We start from the raw sequence: 21,286 nt of genomic DNA, 5'->3' as shown, positions 1-21,286 counted from the left end.
TGATAGAGAGCACACGAGGGACAGAAGAGAGGAGGAAAGAGAGGAACGAGAGAAAAAAGAGAGGAGGGAGAGAAAGGGCTATTAACTTTATTCAAAACAAAGAGCCTAAGAAACAGTACATCACTTGGGGTGCTGAGACAACAGCTGAGACAACTTTCCATAGTTCCTACCAGCAACGTTTCTGTTGTGGTTCTTCAGAAAAATACTACCACCTCAAAAAACAGACCCCCTGTGCAGCCAAACTAACTAACTCAAAGACCTTTAAAGGTCGCATGTGGTCATTTAAATTGTATTTTTTAAATCATCACAGTATGTCTAATAAATCACTGTGTGTGTGTTTACTTCATGGAAATAACTCCACATATTTTGTATCATGCATTTACCTGAGCCTCCTTTTGAAATCAGTCTGATCGTCTGGGGGTGTTCATACCTAACTGGTAGTTGGGTGCCAGGGGGACGGGATGGTAGTTGGGTGCCAGGGGGACAGGATGGTAGTTGGGTACCAGGGGGACAGCATGGTAGTTGGGTGCCAGGGGGACAGCATGGTAGTTGGGTGCCAGGGGGACAGGATGGTAGTTGGGTACCAGGGGGACAGGATGGTAGTTGGGTGCCAGGGGGACGGGATGGTAGTTGGGTGCCAGGGGGACGGGATGGTAGTTGGGTGCCAGGGGGACAGCATGGTAGTTGGGTGCCAGGGGGACGGGATGGTAGTTGGGTGCCAGGGGGACAGCATGGTAGTTGGGTGCCAGGGGGACGGGATGGTAGTTAGGTGCCAGGGGGACGGGATGAGGGTTGGGTGCCAGGGGGACGGGATGGTAGTTAGGTGCCAGGGGGACGGGATGGTAGTTGGGTGCCAGGGGGACGGGATGGTAGTTGGGTGCCAGGGGGACAGGATGGTAGTTGGGGGCCAGGGGGACAGCATGGTAGTTGGGTGCCAGGGGGACGGATGGTAGTTAGGTGCCAGGGGGGACAGGAGGTATTTGTGTTCCAGGGGGACGGGATGGTAGTTGGGTGCCAGGGGGACAGGATGGTAGTTGGGTGCCAGGGGGACAGGATGGTAGTTAGGTGCCAGGGGGACAGGATGGTAGTTAGGTGCCAGGGGGACGGGATGGTAGTTGGGTGCCAGGGGGACGGGATGGTAGTTGGGTGCCAGGGGGGACGGGATGGTAGTTGGGTGCCAGGGGGACGGGATGGTAGTTGGGTGCCAGGGGGACGGGATGGTAGTTGGGTGCCCGAGGGGACGGGATGGTAGTTGGGTGCCAGGGGGACGGGATGGTAGTTGGGTGCCAGGGGGACGGGATGGTAGTTGGGTGCCAGGGGGACGGGATGGTAGTTGGGTGCCAGGGGGGACGGGATGGTAGTTGGGTGCCAGGGGGACGGGATGGTAGTTGGGTGCCAGGGGGACGGATGGTAGTTGGGTGCCAGGGGGACGGGATGGTAGTTGGGTGCCAGGGGGACAGGATGGTAGTTGGGTGCCAGGGGGACGGGATGGTAGTTGGGTGCCAGGGGGACAGCATGGTAGTTGGGTGCCAGGGGGACAGGATGGTAGTTGGGTACCAGGGGGACAGGATGGTAGTTGGGTGCCAGGGGGACAGGATGGTAGTTGGGTGCCAGGGGGACGGGATGGTAGTTGGGTACCAGGGGGACAGGATGGTAGTTGGGTACCAGGGGGACAGGATGGTAGTTGGGTGCCAGGGGGACAGGATGGTAGTTGGGTGCCAGGGGACAGGATGGTAGTTGGGTGCCAGGGGGACAGGATGGTAGTTGGGTGCCAGGGGGACGGGATGGTAGTTGGGTGCCAGGGGGACAGGATGGTAGCTGGGTGCCAGGGGGACAGGATGGTAGTTGGGTGCCAGGGGGACGGGATGGTAGTTGGGTGCCAGGGGGACAGGATGGTAGTTGGGTGCCAGGGGGACGGGATGGTAGTTGGGTGCCAGGGGGACGGGATGGTAGTTGGTGCCAGGGGGACGGGACGGTAGTTGGGTGCCAGGGGGACGGGATGGTAGTTGGGTGCCAGGGGGACAGGATGGTAGTTGGGTGCCAGGGGGACGGGATGGTAGTTGGGTGCCAGGGGGACAGGATGGTAGTTGGGTGCCAGGGGGACGGGATGGTAGTTAGGTGCCAGGGGGACGGGATGGTAGTTGGGTGCCAGGGGGACAGGATGGTAGCTGGGTGCCAGGGGGACAGGATGGTAGTTGGGTGCCAGGGGGACAGGATGGTAGTTGGGTGCCAGGGGGACGGGATGGTAGTTGGGTGCCAGGGGGACAGGATGGTAGTTGGGTGCCAGGGGGACGGGATGGTAGTTAGGTGCCAGGGGGACGGGATGGTAGTTGGGTGCCAGGGGGACAGGATGGTAGCTGGGTGCCAGGGGGACAGGATGGTAGTTGGGTGCCAGGGGGACAGCATGGTATTTGGGTGCCAGGGGGACAGCATGGTAGTTGGGTGCCAGGGGGACAGCATGGTAGTTGGGTGCCAGGGGGACAGGATGGTATTTGGGTGCCAGGGGACAGGATGGTAGTTGGGTGCCAGGGTGACAGGATGGTAGTTGGGTGCCAGGGGGACAGGATGGTAGTTGGGTGCCAGGGGGACAGGATGGTAGTTGGGTGCCAGGGGGACAGGATGGTAGTTGGGTGCCAGGGGGACAGGATGTTAGTTGGGTGCCAGGGGGACGGAACGGTAGTTGGGTACCAGGGGGACAGGATGGTAGCTGGGTGCCAGGGGGACAGGATGGTAGTTGGGTGCCAGGGGGACAGGATGGTAGTTGGGTGCCAGGGGGACGGAACGGTAGTTGGGTACCAGGGGGACAGGATGGTAGCTGGGTGCCAGGGGGACAGGATGGTAGTTGGGTGCCAGGGGGACAGCATGGTAGTTGGGTGTCAGGGGGACAGCATGGTAGTTGGGTGCCAGGGGGACGGCATGGTAGTTGGGTGCCAGGGGGACGGCATGGTAGTTGGGTGCCAGGGGGACGGCATGGTAGTTGGGTGCCAGGGAGACGGCATGGTAGTTGGGTGCCAGGGGGACAGCATGGTAGTTGGGGGCCAGGGGGACAGCATGGTAGTTGGGGGCCAGGGGGACAGCATGGTAGTTGGGTGCCAAGGGGACAGCATGGTAGTTGGGTACCAGGGGGACAGGATGGTAGTTGGGTGCCAGGCGGACAGCATGGTAGTTGGGTGCCAGGCGGACAGCATGGTAGTTGGGTGCCAGGGGGACAGGATGGTAGTTGGGTGCCAGGGGGACAGGATGGTAGTTGGGTGCCAGGGGGACAGGATGGTAGTTGGGTGCCAGGGGGGACAGGATGGTAGTTGGGTGCCAGGGGGACAGGATGGTAGTTGGGGGCCAGGGGGACAGGATGGTAGTTGGGTGCCAGGGGGACAGGATGGTAGTTGGGTGCCAGGGGGACAGGATGGTAGTTGGGTACCAGGGGGACAGGATGGTAGTTGGGTGCCAGGGGGACAGGAGGGTAGTTGGGTGCCAGGGGGACAGGAGGGTAGTTGGGTGCCAGGGGGACAGCATGGTAGTTGGGTGCCAGGGGGACAGGATGGTAGTTGGGTGCCAGGGGGACAGGATGGTAGGTGGGTGCCAGGGGGACAGGATGGTAGTTGGGTGCCAGGGGGACAGCATGGTAGTTGGGGGCTAGGGGGACAGCATGGTAGTTGGGGGCCAGGGGGACAGCATGGTAGTTGGGGGCCAGGGGGACAGCATGGTAGTTGGGGGCCAGGGGGACAGCATGGTAGTTGGGGGCCAGGGGGACAGCATCGTAGTTGGGGGCCAGGGGGACAGCATGGTAGTTGGGGGCCAGGGGGACAGCATGGTAGTTGGGTGCCAGGGGGACAGCATGGTAGTTGGGTACCAGGGGGATGGCAGGAGAGGGATAAGAAGGTTTAGGAGGAGTCTCTCTGCTTCTGTTAGTTAGGTAGCTCTCTTCTCAAGTTGTTTCTACACCTCTACAATGTAGAGGAAGAACTAAAACATTTGAGCACAGACAAAGATGCTATCACTCTATCAATTCCACACACCAACACTGTCCTTCTGTCCTAGCTGTACTCATTGATCTGACCAAGGACAAGAAGTTCCTGTGTCTGTGTATAGAAAAGTACCTCTCAAACCTCCTGGCCCCTTCATGCCCACTTCAACACCCAGCTCAAACCTCCTGGCCCCTTCATGCCCAGCCGAACACCCAGCTCAAACCTCCTGGCCCCTTCATGCCCAGCCCAACACCCAGCTCAAACCTCCTGGCCCCTTCATGCCCACTTCAACACCCAGCTCAAACCTCCTGGCCCCTTCATGCCCAGCCCAACACCCAGCTCAAACCTCCTGGCCCCTTCATGCCCAGCCCAACACCCAGCTCAAACCTCCTGGCCCCTTCATGCCCAGCCCAAACCTCCTGGCCCCTTCATGCCCAGCCCAAACCTCCTGGCCCCTTTATGCCCAGCCCAAACCTTCTGGCCTCTTCATACCCAGCCCAACCTGGCTCGTTCAAACCATCAGCTACCTTATGAATTCACAAAGAGCCTGGATTAATAAACCATAAAGCCTTTAATAATTCACAGCTCTTCACATCACCAGTCTGTACTGTTCCTCCCTGATTTTGTAGTCCTATTACCTGTCTGTCTGGGAGACACTCTTATTTTCCTGTTCATTTATTCAGGACCTTCCTTCCTTCCTCTCCTCTATCTGCCCTGCCTCCTCACTCCAAGGGAGGGGGATGAAAGAGGGAGACAGAGAGAGAGAGGAAGAGACAGAGAGGAAGGGAGAGGGGAAGAGAAGAAGGGATGAGCGAAGGAAAGGGGGGAGAGGGAGGGAGGGAGGGATAGAAAGAGGTGAGGGACGGGAGAAGAGAGACGGCAGGGACAGGATCAGGTGGAAGAGAGACAACAGGATCAGGTGGAAGAGAGACAACAGGGACAGGATCAGGTGGAAGAGAGACAACAGGGACAGGATCAGGTGGAAGAGAGACAACAGGGACAGGATCAGGTGGGAAGAGAGACAACAGGGACAGGATCAGGTGGAAGAGAGACAGCAGGGACAGGATCAGGTGGAAGAGAGACAGCAGGGACAGGATCAGGTGGAAGAGAGACAACAGGGACTGGATCAGGTGGAAGAGAGACAACAGGGACAGGATCAGGTGGAAGAGAGACAACAGGGACAGGATCAGGTGGAAGAGAGACAACAGGGACAGGATCAGGTGGAAGAGAGACGGCAGGGACAGGATCAGGTGGAAGAGAGACAACAGGGACAGGATAAGGTGGAAGAGAGACAACAGGGACAGGATCAGGTGGAAGAGAGACAACAGGATCAGGCGGAAGAGAGACGGCAGGGACAGGATCAGGCGGAAGAGAGACAACAGGATCAGGCGGAAGAGAGACAACAGGGACAGGATCAGGTGGAAGAGAGACGGCAGGGACAGGATCAGGTGGAAGAGAGACAACAGGGACAGGATCAGGTGGAAGAGAGACAACAGGATCAGGTGGAAGAGAGACAACAGGATCAGGTGGAAGAGAGACAACAGGATCAGGTGGAAGAGAGACAACAGGGACAGGATCAGGTGGAAGAGAGACAACAGGGACAGGATCAGGTGGAAGAGAGACAACAGGGACAGGATCAGGTGGAAGAGAGACAACAGGGACAGGATCAGGTGGAAGAGAGACAACAGGGACAGGATCAGGTGGAAGAGAGACAACAGGGACAGGATCAGGTGAAGAGAGACAACAGGGACAGGATCAGGTGGAAGAGAGACGGCAGGGACAGGATCAGGTGGAAGAGAGACGGCAGGGACAGGATCAGGTGGAAGAGACGGCAGGGACAGGATCAGGTGGAAGAGAGACGGCAGGGACAGGATCAGGTGGAATAGAGACAACAGGGACAGGATCAGGTGGAAGAGAGACAACAGGGACAGGATCAGGTGGAAGAGAGACAACAGGGACAGGATCAGGTGGAAGAGAGAACAGGATCAGGTGGAAGAGAGACAACAGGATCAGGTGGAAGAGAGACAACAGGATCAGGTGGAAGAGAGACGGCAGGGACAGGATCAGGTGGAAGAGAGACAACAGGGACAGGATCAGGCGGAAGAAAGACAACAGGGACAGGATCAGGTGGAAGAGAAACAACAGGGACAGGATCAGGTGGAAGAGAGACAACAGGGACAGGATCAGGTGGAAGAGAGACAACAGGGACAGGATCAGGTGGAAGAGAGACAACAGGGACAGGATCAGGTGGAAGAGAGACAACAGGGACAGGATCAGGTGGAAGAGAGACAACAGGGACAGGATCAGGTGGAAGAGAGACGGCAGGGACAGGATCAGGTGGAAGAGAGACAACAGGGACAGGATCAGGTGGAAAGTTGGAGATGAAGAATAGTAGGAAGGGTTAGGGTAGAAAGTATTGATTATCAATGTGTGAGAGAGAATGGGAATGAATTCTAGCTATGAAGAGTTGAATTCTTGGCCATCAGGGTAAGAACAGAGAGAAACGCGTTCTTAAGGACGCAATGGTTTTGGAACGTTCAGATCGAAATATGTGATGTAGAAAGAAACTTGCCATGTCCGCTCTAGTCGTGGCATTTCCATCTGCAACGTTTGACAACTGAACGTAAGCCCAGATGTCTGCACTTGTCTGTCCACGTGCACAGGAAACCAGTCTACACTCTCTGTTCAGAAGCACTCTACAAGAGCACACACTCCACCCTGTTAACCTCTGGACTGTACCACTCCACCCTGTTAACCTCTGGACTCTACCACTCCACCCTGTTAACCTCTGGACTGTACCACTCCACCCTGTTAACCTCTGGACTCTACCACTCCACCCTGTTAACCTCTGGACTGTACCACTCCACCCTGTTAACCTCTGGACTGTACCACTCCACCCTGTTAACCTCTGGACTGTACCACTCCACCCTGTTAACCTCTGGACTGTACCACTCCACCCTGTTAACCTCTGGACTGTACCACTCCACCCTGTTAACCTCTGGACTGTACCACTCCACCCTGTTAACCTCTGGACTGTACCACTCCACCCTGTTAACCTCTGGACTGTACCACTCCACCCTGTTAACCTCTGGACTGTACCTCGCCTCTCTTATAAGCTTGAGAAGAAGAGAGACAGACACACACATTATGTCTGTGTCCTAAACGGTATATAGGGCTCTCCATAGTACACAGCCAGTGAGTGAGTATCTCATCTCTACTGAATGGGTGGGTGGGTCTCTCTCTCTCTCTCTCTCTCTCTCTCTCTCTGGAGTAGATTGTTTTCTCTCTTCTCTGTACATGTGAAGAGCGGGAGGTGAAGAGGAGAGGAGCTGTCCACAATGTGAATAGGTTGTGGTCTAACTGTCCTCTCTGTTCTCTATATACGCCATGCTGCAGAAATATCTACACAGAAACACAAAATGCACAACTAACTCTCTCCCACACTTGACTTCCACAAACCCCTCCGTATCGGTGTGCATCAGCTGGTTGACAGTTTGTATGAGCCAACCACTCTGACCATGTGCGCTTCCTTCTCCTGTCTCCTGGTGAGTTATTTATACGCCTGCCAGTCTGTGTCTCTTCTGTGTCTTTGGGCGGCCTCTTTCTCTCCCTCCCTCCCTCTTTCTCCAGCTGAGGTACATATGAGGGAACAGTACTGTACCCCTGCAGTCCAGTGAAAACAGCTAGCGGACAGCCTGCGAGCACTCTCTCCCTCTTTGTCCTTAAATTATTCATCTGCTCTCCATCTCCTCTCTCTCCTTCTGCATGTCTGACTGTATCTTTGTTTCTGGCCTTCTTGTTCGAACTTCCTTGTTTACTTGTTGTCTGTCTGTCTGTCTGTCTGTCTGTCTGTCTGTCTGTCTGTCTGTCTGTCTGTCTGTCTGTCTGTCTGTCTGTCTGTCTGTCTGTCTGTCTGTCTGTCTGTCTGTCTGTCTGTCTGTCTGTCTGTCTGTCTGTCTGTGACTTTCCCCAAACCCAGCTAGTCTCCTCTACTGCTCAACATCAAACCCAGCTAGTCTCCTCTACTGCTTCAACATCAAACCCAGCTAGTCTCCTCCACTGCTCAACATCAAACCCAGCTAGTCTCCTCCACTGCTCAACATCAAACCCAGCCAGTCTCCTCCACTGCTCAACATCAAACCCAGCCAGTCTCCTCCACTGCTCAACATCAAACCCAGCTAGTCTCCTCCACTGCTCAACATCAAACCCAGCTAGTCTCCTCCACTGCTCAACATCAAACCCAGCTAGTCTCCTCCACTGCTCAACATCAAACCCAGCTAGTCTCCTCCACTGCTCAACATCAAACCCAGCTAGTCTCCTCCACTGCTCAACATCAAACCCAGCCAGTCTCCTCCACTGCTCAACATCAAACCCAGGCAGTCTCCTCCACTGCTTCAACATCAAACCCAGCCAGTCTCCTCTACTGCTCAACATCAAACCCAGCTAGTCTCCTCCACTGCTCAACATCAAACCCAGCTAGTCTCCTCCACTGCTCAACATCAAACCCAGCCAGTCTCCTCTACTGCTCAACATCAAACCCAGCCAGTCTCCTCCACTGCTCAACATCAAACCCAGCCAGTCTCCGCTGGGGTTGGGGGGGTTAGGAGTGAAAAACGTGAAAAACGTCTCCGTTTCCCCTCATTAGAACAGACACAAACCCACCTAATTGCCTGAGATGTTTGCATAGAGGAAGTTCTCCACTATTCTGTTTGAAAATAAAGAGGGAGAGAGAGAAGAGAGAAGGAACAAGAGAGGCATACAGAGGGAGAGAGAGAAGAAAGAGAAGGAACGAGAGAGGCATACAGAGGGAGAGAGAGAGAAGGAACGAGAGAGGCATACAGAGGGAGAGAGAGAATAGAGAGAAGGAACGAGAGAGGCATACAGAGGGAGAGAGAGAAGGAACGAGAGGCATACAGAGGGAGAAAGTAAGAAAGTAAGCAATAAATGTAGAGGGAGCAAGGGAAAGTGGAAGAGATGAGAGAAAGATGAGAGATGAGAGGAGAGAAAGACAGAGATGAGAGAGAGATGAGAGAGATGAGAGAGATGAGAAAAAGAGAGCGATGAGAGAAAGAGAGATGATTGAAAGAGATGAGAGAAAGAGGAGATTAGGGAAAGAGAGAGATGAGGGAAAAAGAGAAAGTAGAAAAGAGGCTGAGATTTTCATTTGATTTCATTTTTTAGGATCCCATTAGCCGACGCCAAACAGTGGTAATGCATACGCTTAACAGGCAGCGCCGGTGGGGATGTTTCATCTTCTATAGGGAGAGGATAGAGGGAAGGAGAGGGAGGGGAGAGGAGACTATATAGGGAAGATAGAGGAGACTATAGAGGGAAGGAGAAGGAGGGGAGAGGAGACTATAGAGGGAAGGAGAGGGAGGGGAGAGGAGACTATAGAGGGAAGATAGAGGAGACTATAGAGGGAAGATAGAGGGAGGGGAGAGGAGACTATAGAGGGAAGATAGAGGAGACTATAGAGGGAAGATAGAGGAGACTATAGAGGGAAGGAGAGGGTGAGGAGAGGAGACTATAGAGGGAAGGAGAGGGAGGGGAGAGGAAACTATAGAGGGAGGATAGAGGAGACTATAGAGGGAAGATAGAGGGTGAGGAGAGGAGACTATAGAGGGAAAGAGAGGGAGGGGAGAGGAGACTATAGAGGGAAGATAGAGGAGACTATAGAGGGAAGGAGAGGGAGGGGAGAGGAGACTATAGAGAGAAGGAGAGGGAGGGGAGAGGAGACTATAGAGGGAAGGAGAGTGAGGGGAGAGGAGACTATAGAGGGAAGATAGAGGAGAGTATAGAGGGAAGGAGAGGGAGGGGAGAGGAGACTATAGAGGGAAGATAGAGGAGACTATAGAGGGAAGATAGAGCAGACTATAGAGGGAAGGAGAGGGAGGGGAGAGGAGACTATAGAAGGAAGGAGAGGGAGGGGAGAAGAGACTATAAAGGGAAGGAGAGGGAGGGGAGAGGAGACTATAGAGGGATGGAGAGGGAGGGGAGAAGAGACTATAAAGGGAAGGAGAGGGAGGGGAGAGGAGACTATAGAGGGATGGAGAGGGAGGGGAGACTATAGAGGGAAGATAGAGGAGACTATAGAGGGAAGGAGAGGGAGGGGATAGGAGACTATAGAGGGAAGGAGAGGGAGGGGAGAGGAGACTATAGAGACGGGGAGAGGAGACTATAGAGGGAAGATAGAGGAGACTATAAAGGGAAGGAGAGGGAGGGGAGAGGAGACTATAGAGGGAAGGAGAGGGAGGGGAGAGGAGACTATAGAGGGAAGATAGAGGAGACTATAGAGGGAAGGAGAGGGAGGGGAGACTATAGAGGGAAGATAGAGGAGACTATAGAGGGAAGATAGAGGAGACTATAGAGGGAAGATAGAGGAGACTATAGAGGGAAGATAGAGGAGACTATAGAGGGAAGGAGAGGGAGGGGAGAGGAGACTATAGAGGGAAGGTAGAGGGAGAGGAGAGGAGACTATAGAGGGAAGATACAGGGAGACTATAGAAGGATGATAGAGGGAGAGGAGAGTATAGAGGGAAGATAGAGGGAGGGAGGGAGGGAGGGAGGGAGGGAGGGAGGGAGGGAAGACTATAGAGGGAAGATAGAGGGTGAGGAGAGGAGACTATAGAGGGAAGATACAGGGAGGAAGATGTAAGGGGCGAGGTGTAAGGTGCATTCCTTTTTACCTTCCCTCTCCAGCCGAAACACGAAGATCCTGAGGGAGGTGACCACTTCGAAGCGGTTGTCCCCCTGCCCTCGCACCTGTTTCATCACACTGCACGGGATCAGACCTTTAGAGTACATCTCCTGTAGGAAGACACAGAGACAAAGAGGCTTCAGAGGAAGCATAATGGGCTGTTAAGGTGCACACACACACACACACACTCCCAAATGATACAAACACACACCAAAGTATTCTCAGGGCGTGACAGAAACCTTATAACAAAAGTGTCCCATATTTATACAACCACACTAGTAGGTCCGAAGTGTTTGTTGGCTGAACAGGGATTTAATTACCCCACACTCCAAACCAGCACAACAGGCAAATAATGAGCATGATGCCCTGGAGGCATCTGTGACCCTCATTCGCTGGTGTCCCAAGACAACGACACTGAAAGTATTGGGTCACATTGCCACATGGACAGAAACCAAGTCGAAAACACACTGTGACGAAGCAGACAACTATCCAAAACGTTAAAATGCCATCTCACTGTAGAGTATGAAGTTGATGCTGTGTCAAACTAGCTAACTGGCTAACATTCCCACTGTATAAAGTTCAAATCTCCAACAAAAAGCCTGTAAAGCAGCGTTGGTGGAGAAACAGGAAGTCCGTTATGTCACCATAATGTTCTCTCAGTGAATTAGAGGACATTATTCCTGGGTATTGCAGCGGAATAAAGAGGGACATCCAGACTTTGCATTATTCATATCAATAATGTAATTATCATACCAAGTACGCTGGATAAAAACACCAGTCTCTCTCTCTCTCTCTCTCTCTCTCTCTCTCTCTCTCTCTCTCTCTCTCTCTCTCTCTCTCTCTCTCCTCTCTCTCTCTCTCTCTCTCTCTCTCTCTCTCTCTCTCTCTCTCTCTCTCTCTCTCTCTCTCTCTCTCTCTCTCTCTCTCTCTCTCTCTCTCTCTCTCTCTCTCTCTCCCTCCCTCCCTCCCTCCCTCCCTCCCTCCCCTCCCTCCCTCCCTCCCTCCATCCCTCCCTCCCCTCCCTCCCTCCCTCCCTCCCTCCCATAGAGTTGACCTGAATCTGATTCTCTGACCTGAAACTGTATTGTAGTGTGAGTGTGTGTGCAAAGGGGGGGGGGGGGAGCATGCATGTGTTTATGTGCGTGTGTGTAACTGTGTGGGGAGAGGGGATAGAATGAGTGGGAATCCACCGGACGCCTCTCTCACTCCCTCTGGAGGTTTTTTAATTAAGTTAGTGACCTGACATCCAACCCTATTTCTGGAGACTATACCACGTGTGTGTGTGTGTGTGTGTGTGTGTGTGTGTAGGGGGTAGAATGTGTGTGTGTGTGTGTATGTGAGCATGGAAGAATTTATGTGTGTGAGTGTGTGTGTAACTGTGTGGGGAGAGGGGATAGAATGAGTGGGAGGGGTGACCAGACGCCTCTCTCACTGCCTCTGGAGGTTTTTTTACATTTAGTTAGTGACCTGACATCCAACCCTATTTCTGGATCCTATCACATACAGCCCAATGAAGAATTAGCCAGGGACTCCTGCTTTCTGGGCAGAGTGAGGGAGACAAATATATGAGACAGAGAGAGAGACAGAGAGAGAGACAGAGAGACAGACAGAGAGACAGACAGAGAGACAGACAGAGAGACAGACAGACAGAGAGAGAGAAATATATGAGAGAGAGAGAGAGAGAGAGAGAGAGAGAGAGAGAGGAGAGATGAGAGAGAGAGAGAGAGAAAAGAAGAGAGCACTCGGCAGTCCCGTTCGGTGAGCTTCTGTGGCCTACCACTTCATGGCTGAGCCGTTGTTGCTCCTAGACATTTCCACGTCACAATAACAGCACTGACAGTTGACCAGGCTAGCTCTAGAAGTGCAGAAATTTGACAAACTGAATTTTTGGGAAGGCGGCATCCTATGACGGTGCCACGTTGAAAGTCACTGAGCTCTTCCGTACAGACCATTCTACTGCCAATGTTTGTCTAAGGAGATTGCATGGCTGAGTGAACAATTTTATACTCCTGTCAGCTACGGGTGTGGCTGAAATAGCCGAATCCACATACTTTTGGCCATGTAGTGTACCTGCAGCCCGACCAGAAGATGGTCGCAGAACAAACAAGAAAGACGAGCAGATAGAAATTCACCTAAGAGAGCACCTCTCCTTCAGTATAGTGGCACTGAGCCACCACAGGACTGTGAACTTTGAACTTTTAATAAAGCTCTCTCTACCCACTTCTCTCTGATTCTCCTGTCCTCTCTGTGTCTCTCACTTTTGCTCCGATTCTCTCTCCCTCTATCTCTCACCCTTTTTCTCTCAGTCTCCATTTAGATGGAGTATGGGGAGATGGGAATATAAACGCAAGTGGGAGCGAACGACTCAATTATCAGCACTAAGCGGCATTAAGTGTAATGTGGTTTAGATGAAATTCATTGTTATAATGACGTTTTTTTGGGTCATGTGGAAGGAGACGTGAGCATCATCTGTAAATACTATGATGGAGTGATGGAGGGAGGAAGGGGCTGTTGATTCAGAGATCAACAGAAGTTGTGGTCCAACACAAAGCAGATACAGTGTGTTTTGACAGCTAGGCCCAGAGGAATGCCTTGGAAGAAACGAGGCCTTCCTCTCTCTCAGTCAAGATAATGGACACACCTTGTACGCCACTGCTCGCTCCGTCTCTCCTGCACTGCACTTGTTCTCCCCTCCGTCTCTCGCTCCCTCGCTTCGATCTTCCTCCGCTATCTGCTCTACTCATCCTTCTCTATCCTTTCCCGTGTTGTTCTCTCTTGTTCTCTCCTTTCCCCGTGTTGTTCTCTCTCTCGTTCTTTCCTTTCCTGTGTTGTTCTCTCTCTTGTTCTTTCCTTTCCCGGGATGTTCTCTCTTCTTCTTTCCTTTCCCGTGTTGTTCTCTCTCTTCTTCTTTCCTTTCCCGTGTTGTTCTCTCTCTTCTTCTTTCCTTTCCTGTGTTGTTCTCTCTCTTGTTCTCTCCTTTCCCGTGTTGTTCTCTCTTGTTCTCTCCTTTCCCGTGTTGTTCTCTCTCTTGTTCGTTCCTTTCCAGTGTTGTTCTCTCGCTTGTTCTCTCCTTTCCTGTGTTGTTCTCTCTCTTGTTCTCTCCTTTCCAGTGTTGTTCTCTGTCTTGTGTTCTTACCCTTATCCACTTCTCAAGCCGGGTATTGTTTGGATAACTGGAGTGATTGTTGTCATCTGCATATGTATTTACGTTAAGGCGTGTGTGTGTGAACCATAGTGTGTGTATATCTTTAGTCACATGCTTCAGGAAAGCAATTAACACACCTCTATGGAGCTGAAAGCCTTCAATGATATAATGTGCATGTGGTTAGAAAGAAAAGCTCCTATAGCAAACACTTATTGTCAATCTAGTGCTTCAGAACAAGCAACACCCTGGAACATATCAGTGGAGTCGTGGTGACACCACCTGGTGATACGGTGGAACTGCGTGGAAATGCCCTCGACAACAATTAAGACAACGAGATGCTGGAACTTCATTAGCCATGATTTCACTTTTAGGTCTTAAGTGTGATTCTATTAATTATATAAAACAAACAAACAAATGTAAGGTGTAGATAGGTTTTTTTTTTTTTTTAAAGAGGGAGTAACACTACTTTATTAACAGACTGTATATCATGGAGATTGATATATTTATTAATAGACTATCATGGAGATTGATATATTTATTAATAGACTATCATGGACATTGATATATTTATTAATAGACTGTATATCATGGACATTGCTATATTCTAAAAACATTTCAAAAACAAACGCTCAGATAAAGAGCAGTGAGGTGTTAGGAAGAGAGAGAGAGATTTTTGCATTAAGGGGCTTTGCAGTAACACACAGACAGCCAGACAGATCACTCATCCCCTTTGCCTCAACCCACACACACACACACACACACACACACACACCAAATCCTAGCTTTGGGGCTAGCGCTTTCAAAAACTGACAGACAGGTTCACATGTGACATAAGATCGCCCCCCAAGGGTTCTGTTGAGGGCCCCGTTTTGGCCCCTGGAGGCTCCTATATGTCTGAGAGTCAGAGGTTGACGAAATCTGACGAAAGGAGGTGATTGACACTTATCGTCGTCTAGAGAAACCCTCGGGGGGCGGAGTGAGAAGTTGAGAGCGCCACTCTCTCAACTCTCCCACGCCACCGATGATATCACACAGCCTGGAGACCATAGGGTGATTACTTCAGTCTGGGAACATTGGAGAGCCTTAGAACTAGGTAGGGGGTGATGATGACAGAGGGGTGAGAGAGATGGAAGGAGTGAAAGTAGGAAAAGTAGTGTAAAGTTCATAAAAGTTTCCCATAATGCATTGGGAGACTCCAAGGGTGTTTTTTTCTTTTTCTTTCTTTCCTGCAACCACAAACGTGTGAGAATCCTGAATATTTGGGAAAAGTCAGATGCAATAATTACATAAATAAAAAAACTCAAGGTACAAAAAAAGCCTTGCCTTATCACACACATAGTCAACAGTGTCCCGAACCCCACAGTGTCCCTAACCCCACAGTGTCCCTAACCCCACAATGTCTCTAACCCCACAGTGTCCCTAACCCCACAATGTCTCTAACCCCACAGTGTCCCTAACCCCACAGTGTCCCTAACCCCACAGTGTCCCTAACCCCACACTCTTCAACGTTCCCCCTCAGCCTCGGACAAAAGTTGGCATTGCGGGAGTGCCAACCTGCCTTGTGCCAATTTTCATGTTACCCGGTCACTGACCCCAACGTAGTGGTGTGAGGTAGGATCAGTCCCGAACAATCACAGACAGCAGAGCAGAGAGAGACTGAAGCGAACCTCTCCCTTCACCCAGATTGTGATCCTGCTCTGCTCCTGAGGCAAAGTGACATCACATTCACTTTCCTACTTTAAAAAGTCAAAACAAGACTTATCCCCCTCCCCACACCGCCTTTAAATCAAATACAATACCATTTTATTGGCCACATATTTAGCAGATGTTATTGCGGATGTAGTGAAATGCTTGTGTTCCTAGCTCCAACAGTGCAGTAGTATCTAACAATTCACAACAATACACACAAATCTAAAAGTAAAATAATGAATTAAGAAATACATAAATATTAGATCAAGCAATGTCGGAGTGGCATTGACACTTCCCTCCCTTAACACCCAAGCCTACAACCAACATCCACTGTGATACTGAGCACAAAACACTGACTCGCCGACTCTCTCCATCCCGCTCTCCCTCCCTCCCCTCCCTCCCTTGTACTGACTTCCATTGCTGCGAGCGACCATGTCCCAATAAATAAACCGACAAATGCAATGGAAAAATAGAGAGGGCGAGAAAGGGGGGGAACTGTAATTAGTAAGTGATTAACGAGTGGCATCAGGCAAGGTTTGCATTATTGATTGTGATGTTGGGCAAAGCTGCAATGCTGCCTGTCTGCCTGTCTGCCGAAAAAGTGCCGGCCCAGCCCAGGGAGATGTGCACTGAGGGCGCCGACAAACACCACACACACACACAGTCAGAAACACACACAGAGAAACACACACATACAGTCAGAAACACACACAGTCAGAAACACACACACATATAGTCAGAAACACACACAGTCAGAAACACACACACATATAGTCAGAAACACACAAAGAGAAACACACACACACACACAGTCAGAAACACACACACACAGTCAAACACACACACACAGTCAAACACACACACACAGTCAGAAACACACACAGTCAGAAACACACACAGTCAGAAACACACACAGTCAGAAACACACACAGTCAGAAACACACAGAGAAACACACATTCAGAGAGATAGTCTCCCATTCTCCCATTCTCAGTTATATTTTGGCTGCTCTGATGAGGGTCTATGGCAAGATCAATAAGCTACAAACACAGATTCAGAAACACATTATCTTTACAAGTTAAGTCTGCTGAAAGTCAGTTGCAAAGCCAACAAGGTAAAAAGACAAAAAGTTCAGACATACCACCAGAATGAAAGAGAATCGAAACCTCGCTCATCTATACACTAGCCTTAAACTTTTGTTCTGTCTACGGTGTGAAGAGTCTACAGCTCAGAGTCAATACTTTCTGTCTCCATAACAGTCTACATCGAAAAACTGATGACAGTAAAAACAACAGCTACAAAACTTCATAAACAGTCTGATGTCAAAACCCAACAAATGTCAAGGTTAAATTCCTATTTATTTGTCTGTCTGTCTGTCTGTCTGCCAGCCTGCCAGCCTGCCTGCCTGCCTGCCTGCCTCTGGTATGTATGTCTGTCTGTCTGTCTCTGGTATGTCTGTCTGTCCGTCTGCCTGTCCGTCTGCCTGTCTCTCTGTGGTCAGCCTGTCTGTCTGTGGTCAGCCTGTCTGTCTGTGGTCAGCCTGTCTGTCTGTGGTCAGCCTGTCTGTCTGTGGTCAGCCTGTCTGTCTGTCTGTCTGTCTGTCTGTCTGTCTGTCTGTCTGCCTGCCTGTCTCTGGTCTGTCTGTCTGTCTGTCTGTCTGTCTGTCGGTATGTATGTCTGTCTCCTGTCTGTCTGCCTGTCTGTCTGTCTGTCTGTCTCTGGTCAGCCTGTCTGTCTGTGGTCTGTCTGTCTGCCTGCCTGCCTGTCTGTCTGTGGTCAGCCTGTCAGTCTCTCTGTCTCTGGTCAGCCTGTCTGTCTCTGGTCTGTCTGTCTGCCTGCCTGTCTGCCTGCCTGTCTGTCTCTGGTCAGCCTGTCTGTCTCTGGTCTGTCTGTCTGTCTCTGGTCGGTCTGTCTGTCTGTCTCTGGTCTGTCTGTCTGTCTCTGGTCTGTCTGTCTGTCTGTCTCTGGTCTGTCTGTCAGTCTCTCTGTCTCTGGTCAGCCTGTCTGCCTGCCTGTCTGCCTGCCTGCCTGTCTGTCTCTGGTCAGCCTGTCAGTCTCTCTGTCTCTGGTCAGCCTGTCTGTCTCTGGTCAGCCTGTCTGTCTCTGGTCAGCCTGTCTGTCTCTGGTCAGCCTGTCTGTCTCTGGTCAGCCTGTCTGTCTCTGGTCAGCCTGTCTGTCTCTGGTCTGTCTGTCTGTCTCTGGTCTGTCTGTCTGTCTCTGGTCTGTCTGTCTGTCTCTGGTCTGTCTGTGTCTCTGGTCTGTCTGTCTCTGGTCAGCCTGTCAGTCTCTGGTCTGTGTCTGTCTGTCTGTCTGTCTCTGGTCTGTGTCTGTCTGCATGTCCGTCTCTGGTCTGTCTATCTCTGGTATGTATGTCTGTCTATCTCTCTCTGGTCTGTCTGTCTGTCTCTCTCTGGTCTGTCCTTCCTGCTCACTCTAAAGGTTTAGCTCTTCTTCCCCTCCCTTGCTCCAGACGAGGACTAAGCGTAACTTAACCTTTCACGCTGGAAGAGGAGAACAGACAGATAGAGGAAGATCAGAGGGAGGAAGAGAGAGAGAGAGAGAAAGAGGCAGAGGGAGGGAGAGAGAGGGAGAGGCAGAGGGAGGGAGAGGCAGAGGGAGGGAGGGAGAGAGGCGGGCAGAGGGAGGAAGAGAGAGAGAGAGAGAGAGAGGCAGAGGGAGACAGAGAGAGGGAGAGAGGCAGAGGGAGGAAGGGAGAGATCTGCCGAGGGAGGCAGTAAAGAGTCTTCCTGCACTCCTCTTCCCTTGTTCTCAGCAGCAGGGGCTGTGCCAACATCGATATGCTGCACTGTATACCCAGGCACCAAGAGCCACTGGTACCCATTTAAGTGTGACAGAATGTCACTCTGTCCTTGATCCCATTCTTTACAGTGCCATGTTAATGATAGTGGGGGAGAGAAGAGGGGAACGCATTGACCGGATGTGTTGGATGTACATTACATGGTCAAAAGTATGTGGACATACTCATCGTCTAACATCTCATTCGAAAATCATGGGCATTAATATGGAGTTGGTCCCCCCTATGCTGCTATAACAGCCTCCACTCTTCTGAGAAGGCTTTCCACTAGATGTTGGAACATGGCTGCGGGGACTTGCTTCCATTCAGCCACAAGAGCATTAGTGACTGATTAGCAACTGATGTTGGGTGATTATGCCTGGCTCGCAGTCGGCATTCCAATTCATACCAAAGGTGTTCGATGGGGTTGAGGTCAGGCCTCTGTGCAGGCCAGTCAAGTTCTTCCACACCGATCTCGACCAACCATTTCTTTATGGACCTCACTTTGTGCATGGGGGCATTGTCTACTGAAACAGGTAAGGGCCGCCTCCAAACTGTTGCAAGCAAATAATCGTCTAGAATGTCATTGTATGCTATAGTGTTAATATTTCCCTTTACTGGAACTAAGGGGCCTAGCCCAAAACATGAAAAAAACCATGAAGCCCCAGAACAATATTCCTCATCCACTAAACTTTACAGTTGGCACTATTCATTGGGGCAGGTAGTGCTGTCGGCATCCGCCAAACCCAGATTAGTCTATCGGACTGCCAGATGGTGAAGCGCGATTCATCACTCCAGAGAATGCGTTTCCACTGCTCCAGAGTCCAAAGGTGGCGAGCTTTACACCACTCCAGCCGACGCTTGGCATTGCGCACGGTGATCTTAGGCTTGTGTACAGCTGCTCGGCCATGGAAACCCATTTCATGAAGCTCCAGACGAACAGTTATTGTGCTGACGTTGCTTCCAGAGGCAGTTTGGAACTCGGTAGTGAGTGTTCTACATTTTTTACACACTACACGCTTCAGCACTCGGTGGTCCCGTTCTGTGGCCTACCACTTCGCGGCTGAGCCGTTGTTACTCCTAGATGTTTCCACTTCACAATAACTGGACTTACAGTTGACTGGGGCATCTCTAGCAGGGTCAGAAATCTGATGAACTGACTTGTTGATAAAGGTGGCATCCTATTACGGTGCTATGTTGAAAGTCACTGAGCTGTTCAGTAAGGCCATTCAACTGCCATTGTTTGTCTATGGAGATTGCATGGATGTGTGCTCAGTTTTGTACACATGTCAGCAATGGGTGTGGCTAGAATAGCCAAATCCATTAATTTGAAGGGGTGTCCACATACTTTAGTATATACACCATGCATTCGGAAAATATTCAGATCACTTGACTTTTTCCACATTTTGTTACATTACAGCCTTATTCTGAAATGTATTAAATAGTTTTTTCCCCTCCTTAATCTGCACACCAAATAATGACAAAGCCAAAACAGGTTTTTAGAAATATTTCCAAATGTATAAAAAAATAAATAAAGGAAATATCACGTTCACATAAGTATTCAGACCCTTTACTCAGTACTTTGTTGAAGCACCTTTGGCAGCGATTACAGCCTCGAGTCTTTTTGGGTATGACGCTACAAGCTTGGTACACCTGTATTTGAGGAGTTTCTCTGCAGATCCTCTCAAGCTCTGTCAGGTTGGCTGTGGAGCGTCACTGCTAGCCCTCTATAGGTTTTGTACCTAGGGTTGCACATTTTGGGGAATATTCTGAGGTGGAAACTTTCTGTGGGAATTAACGGGAATATATGCAAATTAATATTAATACCATTTAAAATGTAGATGTTTTTTTGCATTGGATATATTTACCATACCATATGGAGACAGAAACATAAACCTTTTACCTTATCATAAGTAGACATAATTGCAAATGATTAAATCCTTCCAATAGAAAACAATTACAATAATTTGTTATGAATTGAACTTTAATTAAATGAGTTGACTCTTCACATGGGATGATTTCACTGAACAACAAAAGAAAGGGAATATAGAATGATCCCCAATGATCCATCGCATCTCCCAAAAACATTTTCAACATAAAGCTGTAAAATGATAGTCTAGAAAATAAATCTTTGGTTGTCTTCCTCTCAGGCTTCCATGTCTTCTCCCTGGACCTCAATGTCCGCCTCTTGAACATCAGACTCTGAGGCCTCATTTTCACTGTCACTTTCCAACCTTGTTGAAGATGGCTCGTTGTCAGGCTCAAAAAGCCTGAAATTTGCCCGGATGGCCACCAATTTTTCAACCCTTGTATTGGTCAGCCTGTTGCGTGCTTTGGTGTGTGTGTTCCCAAACAAGGACCAGTTGCGCTCTGAGGCAGCTGATGTTGGTGGGATATGGAGCATGAATGAGGCAACAGGGGAAAGAGCCTCAGATCCACAAAGTCCCTTCCACCAGGTGGCTGATGAGATATGTTGGCACGACTGCCATATTGCATCTCCATCCCAAAGCCCTTGCTTGGAAGTGTACTTTTCCAGACTGCCAAGAACCTTGCCCTCATCCAGGCCAAGGTGGCGAGACACGGTAGTGATGACACCATAGGCCTTGTTGATCTCTGCACCAGACAGGATGCTCTTGCCAGCATTCTTGGAGTCCAACATGTACGCTGCGGCGTGTATGGGCTTCAGGCAGAAGTCTTCACGCTTTTTGATGTATTTCAGAACTGCCGTTTCCTCTGCTTGGAGCAACAGTGATGTGCACAGGGCAGTACGGATTTCTTCTCTTATGTCTGCAAGCAGAGTCTGAACATCAGACAGGATGGCATTGTCTCCCTCAATCCGTGCAATGGCTACTGCTATAGGTTTCAGGAGTTTCAGGCTGCTTACCACTCTCTCCCAAAATACATCATCCAGGAGGATCTTCTTAATGGGGCTGTCCATATCGGCAGACTGTGATATGGCCATTTCTTGGAGAGACTCCTTCCCCTCCAGGAGACTGTC

The 21,286-nt window shown here is 50.6% G+C and overlaps 1 protein-coding gene across 1 annotated transcript in view; it reads right to left on the bottom strand.

The window, feature by feature from the left end:
* arap2 (ArfGAP with RhoGAP domain, ankyrin repeat and PH domain 2) overlaps nucleotides 1-21,286 on the bottom strand; it is a gene marked incomplete at its 3' end in the record, with an annotated part of 151,628 nt that overhangs the window by 123,091 nt on the left and 7,251 nt on the right. The window contains 1 exon segment of the mRNA XM_029759778.1: nucleotides 10,652-10,772. Coding sequence (XP_029615638.1) covers nucleotides 10,652-10,772 — 121 coding nt within the window.

This window comes from Salmo trutta, chromosome 8 (genome assembly GCF_901001165.1).
Source record: "Salmo trutta chromosome 8, fSalTru1.1, whole genome shotgun sequence".
NCBI lineage: Eukaryota > Metazoa > Chordata > Actinopteri > Salmoniformes > Salmonidae > Salmo > Salmo trutta.
This window is presented reverse-complemented; position numbering and strand designations above follow the sequence as displayed.